This window comes from Carlito syrichta, unplaced genomic scaffold (genome assembly GCF_000164805.1).
Source record: "Carlito syrichta isolate Samal-C Ts95f unplaced genomic scaffold, Tarsius_syrichta-2.0.1 Scaffold311678, whole genome shotgun sequence".
Classification (NCBI taxonomy): Eukaryota; Metazoa; Chordata; class Mammalia; order Primates; family Tarsiidae; genus Carlito; species Carlito syrichta.
In genome coordinates, this window is record NW_007255774.1 from 328,969 (window position 1) to 339,195 (window position 10,227).

The 10,227-nt window shown below is 41.6% G+C and overlaps 1 protein-coding gene across 1 annotated transcript in view; it reads right to left on the reverse strand.

Annotated features, from left to right (window-relative positions):
- Positions 1-425: 425 nt before the first annotated feature.
- Positions 426-10,227, reverse strand: part of ATP5F1 (ATP synthase, H+ transporting, mitochondrial Fo complex subunit B1) — a 16,348-nt gene continuing 6,546 nt past the window's right edge. Inside the window, exons 3-7 of the mRNA XM_008068923.2 lie at positions 9,631-9,776; positions 7,009-7,172; positions 6,493-6,618; positions 2,087-2,266; positions 426-847 (exon numbers count right to left, since the gene is read on the reverse strand). Of these exons, the coding sequence (XP_008067114.1) occupies positions 770-847; positions 2,087-2,266; positions 6,493-6,618; positions 7,009-7,172; positions 9,631-9,776 (694 nt within the window). The 3' untranslated portion in view covers positions 426-769. The remainder of the gene's footprint in view (positions 848-2,086; positions 2,267-6,492; positions 6,619-7,008; positions 7,173-9,630; positions 9,777-10,227) is intronic.

The window sequence follows — 10,227 nt, forward strand, 5'->3', positions numbered from 1 at the left end:
TCATGTCATTTGCCCACATTTTAATGGAGTCATTTGCTTTTTTCTTGCTGATTTGAATTCTTTGTAGATTCTGGATATTAGTCCTTTGTCAGATATATAGTGTGCAAATATCTTTCCCATTCTGTAGGTTGCCTATTTGGTAATTTTTTTGCAGTACATTTTTTTTTTTTGAGACAGGGTTGAGTGATTTTACAACACCGAGTTCATATTATTTTCCACAGGCATACTACTAAAATGATAAAGTCAGTATTTCTTTTAGTTATTTTAAGAGTATTAAAAAACTTTTACATTTCTTATGACCTATTAGTTAGCCAGAAAGAACTCACCACTGAATTGTCTTATCAACAAGATAGTTCAGTTAACACTTTTAAATTTTACCCATGTGACAAAAGTTGAACAACACAGAAAATTACACAACTTGAAAACCTTGTTTGAATTGTCACTTTATTGCAAGATGCAAGATGGTGGAATTAATTACAAATTTACACGATAACTTGGCAATCTTTAGTCAGGCAGCAAGTTTTAATAAAAGCAAACTGCTTATTTGAAAGTGATCATGGAACAACTCAAAATGCAGAGTAAGAAGGATGAGAAACACCCGACTGGGCCAATAGATTTAGTTCGCTCATTATAGAAAACTCCAACTTTTCATTTTTAGGAAAGGTAAACTGTAACTGCAGTAGACAGCACTACAGAATATTCTGTCACATAGACTAGTTTCCATTTAGTCAGTCAACTGTTTCTAGCTGTCTCAATGGGACAGACACATTTACAGAACTGGCTGCACTTGAGCCTTCTTTGCAAGCAGCTTTAGGTCTGCGATGCACTTGGCAATTGTCTCCTTTTCCTGTGAGGAAAAGGAAAGAGAAATCTGGTGAGGCCTTTCCGAAACACGGAAGGGTATAAACATCATAATTCTAAAGGACACCACCCACCAGACCAGAACCTTAAGACAATGACTGGTTCAATGTGATAAAACTTCTAGATAGGTTTAGAAATTAATTTTTTTTCATAGAGATAGCCTCTAAAGTAGCTGAGACTACAGGCACATACCACCATGCCCAATTAACTTTTTAAAATTTTTTGTAGAGACGAGGTCTTGCTATGTTGCCCATGCTGTTCTTAAACTTCCGACCTTAACTGATCTTCCTGCATCGGCCTTCCAAAGTGCTGAGATTACAGGCATGAGCGACCATGCCTGGCCTAAAATTATTTATTTAAGAGGAGATACAATTTATGTTTAAGCAAATCCAGGGGGTTACTGAGTGAAACCTGTACTGAATTTGAGGCTAGATGCTCCTGTAACCATATGCCACTGATGTTTACTTGTACAGCTGACAGATGCTTGAGAAAGACATTAGTAATAGAAATGTTAAGAATGAATGTAACTTTTAGTATCTTTTCTATACTTCGTTTGTATTTTCTAAGCTTCTTAAATAAGTGTATATATTACACTTATTTAAGACAATTTTTAAAAAATCCATCAAATTTTGATAGATTCTATTTTTTTAATTCTACATAGGTTACATAGGTTATGCAGAAAATGGCCAGAAATGCCTAAATATGCTATACAGCTAGAAAAGAAAAAATATCAAGTGATAAGTAAATAACGAAATAATATAAATGGGAAAAAAAAGTAATTCAGTCTAAGCAAATAATAGGAAACATTTCTGTTAAAACCTGATGAATTAAGCAGCCGAGAAGAGGAAATGGAGATCATGGAATGAAAAAATGGAAGGTACCTAGCAACAGCCTTGTCCAGTTTCTGTTTTCTACAGAGTGAACATGATGCTTAATGTTACCCAATGACGGAACCTGAACACAGAGCCACAGCCATTGCTCTCAGCAGTCTTTTCACTGTGACCTATGGTATGGGAGACCCTTTGGTAACCAAACTTGGAGGAAAGCTATCGTGGCAGCTGTGTAGTATTTTCTAGGTTATAACTATCCAGGAAAAAAAAACCAGGGTCAACACTGCTGTTTCTACGCTAGCAATGCCTTGTCAGTATTCCTGCCTAAACAAAACATCATCAGGTGCTTGTCAGAGATACCAGCACCACTTCAGAAGCTGCGAGACATCACGTACCTGCTGGGCAGAGATGCTCCGCACCACCTGCTTCTCTACCCAGTTTACCATGTGCTCTTGCTCCTTTCGACGCATCATATCCTGCACAGAGATGTGATAGTCCAGGCGATTCTTCACCTCTTTATATACACGATGCAACCGTTCCCGGTAAGTAACTTCCAAAGCCATAGCAATGTTATTCTGGGGCAAAATTAAGAAATGGTAAATATTGTTTGCATACCTGAAGGAATACCTCTGCTCTGAGGACCTGCCAGTCAGAAGGCTGCACCTCTCTCTTGTATTTTATATTAGATTCTTTTATTTAACATGAAAAGATAACAGAGTAAAAAACTGTAACAGGATTTGGTAAAAATATATTTAAAAGTACATGCAGTAAAAAATAAGTCTCCCTCAGCAGTCCCACAGGTTACTGTCTTCCTGTATTTCTTCCATTCTCTCCAAAAAATACTTAAACAAAATATAGGTACAGGAAGTTCCCAGCAAATGAACAAGTTTTGTTCCAAGCGTGCGTTTATACGTCCAATTTGTTTTAAGTCTAACAGTTAGCCCAGATACCCAATTCACACAATTGACTAGATAACAGGCTGTACTGACACCTGGTGGAGAGAAATAATACATAAAAAAACTGAAGGCGTGCATCTTTAATGACTGTAACTTGAAGGTTCATATGTAGGGAACTTACTGTGTATGTACACACATCACTTTTGTTAATTATGACATGCAAACCCATCTCAATTATTTATTTATTTTTTTGAGTTGGAGTCTCACTCTGTTGCTGGGACTGGAGTGCAGTGGCTGCTCCCGGCCACCACGGTCTCGACCTGCTGGGCTCTGGAGATCCTTCCGCCTCAGCCTTCCAAGTAGCCAGAATTACAAGCATGCGCTACCACGCCCAGCTGATTTTTTGATTTATTGTAGAGATGAGGTCTTGCTGCACAGGCGGGTCTCGAACCCGCGGGTTCAGGCTCTCCACTCACCTCAGCCTCCCAAAGGTGCGGGATTACAGGCTGAGCCACCGAGCCTGGCTCCCATCTCAATTTTAAAAGTTACATTGGATTCTGCTATTTTGGTGTTCTGTAATTCATTTAGCCAAGCTCTATTAATAAATTAGGTGTTTTCAATTTTTTCAACTACAAATAATGCTGCTTACATTGTATATCTGTCTTTGTGCTCACATGTAAGTACTTGCTGGGTCAAATAATATCTAACTTGTCAAGCACCTACTATGTGTTTAGATTCAACTAAATCTTATAACCACACCACAGAATAGTTACTATTATTATGCCCATTTTGCAGTGAGGAAACAGGCAGAAGAAGTCTGCCCAAGATTATAGACCCAATAAATTGTGAAGCTGAGATCTGTAAAGAGGCAGTAAGGCTAAGTCCATGCTCTTAAAATGTCTCTGATCTGCTAGTCCACAGGCATCTCAAGCCAATGCATAGCAAACTGAAGGCTATTTGTAACAAGACAGAGTGATCTTTCAAAAGGTAGGTCAAGTCTATCACTCCTACTTAAAAGTCTCCGACAACTTTCTCTTACTCAGAGTCAAAGTTCTTAAAGAAGCCTGAAAGACTACATATTCAAGCCCCTGGCCACCCCTTGCTTCCTTTTATTCTCCCGTCACCCATCCGACTCTACCCATGTTGGTCTCCTTGCTTTCTGATATTACGAGGGGGGATCCAAAAAACCCCAGAATTATCTTTTGGAGGGCGAGCCCTTGTAGTACACTCAAAACTTGTTCTTCTGGATCAAACGGTCAACCAAAGGTTTTATCTGGAAGTTCTGAGATTACATCACGATTTGCGGAACAAACATCCCAAGTTGTGGCAAACAGGCGACTGGTTCTTCCACCATGACAACGCACCTGCCCACACTGCCCTGAGTGTTCACCAGTTGTTGACCAAAACCAGAATGGTCCCCCTGTCCCATCCTCCCTAGTCACCTGATCTTGCCCCAAGGGACTTATTTTTTGTTTCCGTGGGTGAAAAAGTTCCTCAAAGGGAAAATTTTGCTGAAGGGGTGAAACAAATAAACAAACAAAAAAAACGGCAGAAGCACTAAAAGTTTTCAAAATTGGCAAGTTCAAAAACTGTTTCGAGCTGGGTGTGGTCCCTCATGCCTGTAATCCCAGCACTTTGGGAGGTGGAGGAGAGAAAACTGCCTGAGCCTAGGGGTTGGAGACCAGCCTGGGCAACTTGGCGAGAACTTGTCTTTACAATAAATGAAAAATATTAGCTGGGCGTGGTGACGCATGCCTGTAGTTCTAGCTACTTGGAAGCTTGAGGCAGAAGGATCTCCTGGGCCCAGCAGGTCGAGGCTGAGGTAGCTGTGTGTGTGCCACTGCACTCCAGCCTGGGCAACAGAGGGAGACTGACTCAAAAAGAAAAACAAAAACAAAAAACTGTTTTGAGCAGTGGAAAAAGCATCTCATTATGTGTATTGCATCAAACAGAGGGTACTTTGAAGGCGACTGAAGTTTAAACATGTAAGAATACACAATTTTTTATAAATACATTCCATTTTTTGGCACCCCCCCCCCCATATATCAAGCACACTTCCAGGCTTAGGGCATTTGCAACTTTTCTTCCCTCTTCCTGGAACCTATCCTCCCCAGAGGCCCACAGACCTTGCACCACCAGTTCTTTCAGGTCTCTGCTCAACCAGCACATCACAGGCCTTTTGTGACTGCCCTATAAAAAGATCATTCTCTCCTCCTACCATCTTTTTCTTTAATACTACTTCTCTGCTATTTTTAGCACTCTTCCTTGGCCAGAATATCCACACAGGAAAAACTCAATAAATATGTATTAAACAGCCTGTAATCCCACGCCTTTGGGGGGCTGAGGTGAGTGGATTGCCTGGCCCGCGGGTTCGAGACCCACCTGGGCAGCGAGACCTCATCTCTACAAAAAAATCAGCCAGGTGTGGTAGTGCATGCCTGTAATTCCGGCTACTTGGAAGGCTGAGGCGGAAGGATCGCCGGAGCCCAGCAGGTCGAGCCTGCGGTGGCCAGGAGTGGCCACTGCACTCCAGTCTGGGTGACAGAGTGAGATTCCAACTCAAAAAAACAAAAACAAAAATATCTATTAAATAAATATTTTACAAATAAAGACCTCAATGATATCATCTGATTCTTATAAAAAAGCAACATCTTCCAATTTTGTTTTTAAAAAAAGCCAACATTTATGTGTGCATGTGTTCCCATGTCTATACAGTGTGCACGAAGCAGGCATTCTCCAGCTGTAAATTAAATATGCATAGAAAGAGGCTTTAACTTTTTCTGAGATTTTTAAACATCCATATGGTTAAGAGTCTTTATAGATCCTACATAAAAGAATATACATTCCTGGATAGCTCCTAACAGAAGTTTTGATCCCACAGGGCCTAGAAAGGGATCACAAAGCTAAACTACAGATGCCTCTGGCACATGTAGGACTGAGACCACACTGAGGAGAACCAGCCTAAACCCTTCATATTTCAAACACTTACTCTATCTTATCATCTTATTTGTCATCTCATAGGTGCTTGAACATGTCCAGTCTAAGAGCATTTCACTTTAAAAGCTCCCCCTCCCTCAGTCAGAGTCTCACTCTGTCACCCAGGCTGGAGCGTAGTGGCGCACTCACAGTCACTGCAGCCTTGACTTGCTGGGCTCAGGCGATCCTTCCGCCTCAGCCTTCCAAGTAGTTGAAGCCAAAGGCATGCACCACCACACCAGGCTTTTTTTTTTTTTTCAATTGTAGAGTCTCCAACCCCTGGGCACAGGCAATAATTTCCTGGCCTCAGCCTCCCAAAGTAATGGGATTAAAACTTGATAGCCACTGCACCTGGCTTACATGCCATTTTTAATGACTTATAAGTTAATGACTACTTTCCTTTTATATATATCCACAATATGTTTTTTAAGCAACTTGTTTTTAATTTTTGAATAATTCTATTTTCTGCTATTTAACTGTCTAAATAGCCTTACTTGCCAACCCCCACCCAAATCTCCTTTTTTTTGGAGTTGGAGTCTCACTCCGTCACCCAGACTGGAGTGCAGTGGCAAGCTCTGAATCACTGCAGCCTCAGCCTGCTGGGCTCCGGTGATCCTTCCGCCTCAGCCTTCCAAGTAGCCAGAACTACAGGCATGCACTACCACGCCTGGCTAGTTTTTGATTTATTGTAGAGATGAGGTCTCGCTAAGTTGCCCAGGCAGGTCTCGAACCCGCGGGCTCAGGCAATCCAATTGCCTCCCCTCCCAAAGTGCTGGAATTACAGACTGAGCCACCGAGTCCGGCCAAACCTCCTCTTTTCGAAATAAAATATGTTAAATCTACTTAATCATTCCTCATAAGAGATTCTGAATTTAAAAAAAAATGCACACAAATGAGTAAGTTCATTCTTATAAATTCCCAAAACTTACCCTCTGGACATCGAAAAGGTAATGGCGCTTCTGAACCAGTGCCTGCTGTGCCTTTTCCAAATCAATTGCATCCTGGAATTGTTTGATGGAAGCCTGCTTCACCTCTTCCAGTTGGGCAATTTTTTGCTGCAATTATGACATCAACAACAAACATCAGTGAAAGCACCAAGGGTAACAGACACACATTTTATGCTTCCTGCAAGCTGTATTTCTCATTTGTGAAAACACCCATGGAGAGACATACACATATAAGGAGAAACACACAAATACTTAAGAACTGCCCATAGTAGCTATGTAGTATCTTGTTGGATGAATAAAACTGCAGAAAGGCTGAAGGGTTGGGTAGATTTTTAAAAATATCTATTTCAAATTAGTAACTAACATTAACGCTTATAACTGTAATCATTACAATTAGATTCATCTCCGTGTTATTCCCTCAACTCATCAAATACATCACTAAGACAGCTTTGATGTTTCTGCCAGTCAAAAATGGGACATAAGGTTTATGCTTCTTACCTCATTGAGTTTATCAGCAAATTCTCCAATAGAGGCACCATATTTTTTAATTACATAGACAAGCAACCCTACTATTGATATGGTAGAGAAGGTTTCTGGGGTAATCACATATATTTCTTTGGATAGAGCATACAAAATAAGCCCCGTTCCAAGCACATAGGGTCCTAAAAAAAGAAAAGAGTTATCTCATGAATGAATATGCCATACCTAAAAGGAGGAGACAGAAAGATGTTTCTGCATTTGATTAAAGGCAAATTTAAGTAATGATTTAAAATCAACAGATTCAAAGACAAAAAATTGGATTGTGAAGCAGTACGACAGAGGTGAAAGAACAAAGATCTGGAGTCAGGGAAACCTCTATCCTGACTCTATAACTTATAAGAAGCTGAAAAATCTAAATAATCTCTAAACTTGGTTTCTTAATTGTAAAATGAAAACAGTTGGATAGGCCAGGTGTGGTGGCTCACACCTGTAACCCCAGCACTTTGGGAGGCTGAGGTTAGAGGACTGCCTGAGCCCATGGGTTCGAGACCAGACTGGGCAACTTGGCGAGACCTGATCTCTACAATAAGTAAAAAAAAAATAGCTGGGTGTGGTAACACATGCCTGTAGTTCCAGCTACTTGGAAGGTTGAGGCAGGAGGATCGTCTGAGCCCAGCAGGCGGAGGCTGCAGTGGACGGGAGTGTGCCGCCACTGTCCTCCAGCCTGGGTGACAAAGTGAGACTCCTACTCAAAAAAAAAAGAAAACAGTTTGATAAAATTGAGAAATAATGTATATAAAGTGACTAGCACAGAACTTAACAAGTAGGAACTATTCCATAAAGATGTGAGGTTATGGCCGGGCTCGGTGGCTCAGTCTGTAATCTCAGCACTTTGGGAGGCCGAGGTGAGTGGACTGCCTGAGCCCGTGGGTTCGAGACCCGCCTGGGCAAGTTGGCAAGACCTCATCTCTACAATAAATCAAAAAAATTTAGCCGGGTGTGGTAGCGCGCGCCTGTAGTTCCAGCTACTTGGAAGGCTGAGGCGGAAGGATCGCCGGAGCCCAGCAGGTCGAGGCTGTGGTGGCCGGGAGCGGCCATTGCACTCCAGTCTGGGTGACAGAGTGAGACTCCAACTCAAAAAAAAAAAAGAAGATGTGAGGTTACTTTCTGAAGTAAAATATGTTACTTGCTGAATGAAACATTAAACAGGATTAAATCTATCCATTCTTGGGTTGGGCAAGGCGGCTCTCGCCTGTAATCCTAGCACTTTGGGAGGCCAAGGCGGGAGGACTACTTGAGATCAGGAGTTCGAGAGTTCAAGACCAGCCTAGGCAACATAGCAAGACTTTCGCCTCTGCAAAAAAAATTTAAAAATCCAAAACAAATAAAATATAAAAAAATTAGCCAAGCATGGTGGTGTATGCCCGTAGTTCCAGCTACTCAGGAGGCTGAGGAAACAGAATTGCCTGAGCCCAGGAGGTCAAGGCTGTGTGTGGTGAGTTGTGCTGGGCTCAGGTGATCCTTCCACCTCAGCCTTCTAAGTAGCTAGAACTACAGGCGCACACCGCCATGTCCAGTTAATTTTTTTATTTATTGTAGAGATGAGGTCTCTCCACATTGCTCAGGATGGTCTCAAACCCCTGGGCTCAGGCAATCTTCTCATCTCCACCTCCCAAAGTGCTGGGATTACAGGCATGAGCCACCATGCCCGGCTTATCTTTTTCTTTGAGCAGGCTATGAGTTCTGGAAGGATACAAACCAGGATTTATCTTTCTTTAGGATTTTCCTCTGTGCCTCTCAAGATAATAGGCAGGGACAGAGCAGGGTTTTAGGGCAGCATTTTACAGTATTTCTGAGAATCACCAAAAGATGATAGAATGTATCATGAGAGTAACAGGGTGAGAGTCTCAAATATATTGTCCAGTTTCCCACGTAAAGCTTCAATAGTTTTTTCTTTTTGTCTTTAATATACAAATTTTAAATGTGAAATTGCAAGAACCTATCAATGTAGTATATTTATTACCTACGAAGTTCTAAGGACACAAAGGCTTCTTGCAATTTTGTCTAGGCAACTACAGGGTTAAAAGAAATCCTGTTTCTAATGTTCCAGTCATAGTAGTACCTGTGTACAGAAAGGCAGTATATGCAGCAGAAAGAATCCTAAACTTAATCAAGGGATCTGGGTTAATGTCTAGTGTAGCCACTAAAGAGGTAATATAATTTTAGCAAATTGTTTTCCAGTTCTTTTGAATAACAAAACTGACTTTAGGTCATTGCTTCGCTCAACTGCGGTTGGCCATGTGACTCTTTTGAGCTATGGCCGCCGTGTTTTCTAGCTTTGGCCCTCTCCCCTACCTTGGGGAGGTGAATCTCCTCTCTCTTTCTCTAATTTACTTTCTATAACATAGTTCAACCCTGTATGGCAAGAACAGTGTCTGGCACAGAACAGCCATTACAAAAATGTGGCATATCAACAAATAAAGACAATGCTGTGAAGCTGAAATCCCAAATGTAAACCAAGACAAGCTGGAGCAACCAAATCAACTGTTACATTGAATCACCTCAACAATTTACTTTTAAGTTAATTTGATTGTATCGGTACCATCCCAACACACTATCAAAGTCTATGCAAATGCTCACCTGTTATACCAGTTTTAGGATAAAGAAACTGGAAGAATTCCTCAGGAATCAGCCCGAGACGAACTTTTCCTCCATATTCAGGAAGAGGTGGCAGTGGGGCAAGACTGGGCTGCCCTGTGTGAAAGATCCTTGTGGCCTGCAAGACCCTACAGGTAGCAATTGCACAAATGAAAGCCTGTTCTTCAAAGAACATGATGTATGAACACTTTCCAGAAACCTCAGATGGGTATGAGGACTGAGGCAGTTTCCTACTGTAATAATGGGAAAAGAACAGACTAGAAATAGGAAGGATAGGATCAAATAATCAGCTGTGACCACGGCAATGACTTAATCTCAGACACTTAAGCCACATGTGGGTTTCTACTCAATAATGGGATCATCTTATAACCCTACAAATCACCTGCCTAGCACGCTATATGTCCATTAGTAGCATGGAAATATAAGAACATGGACTTGCCAGGCTCGGTGTAATCCCACGCCTTTGGGAGGCTGAGGTGAGTGGACTGCCTGAACCTGCGAGTTCAAGACCCGCCTGGGCAGCTTGGCGAGACCTCATCTCTACAATAAATCAAAAAATTAGCCAGGTGTGGTGGCGCG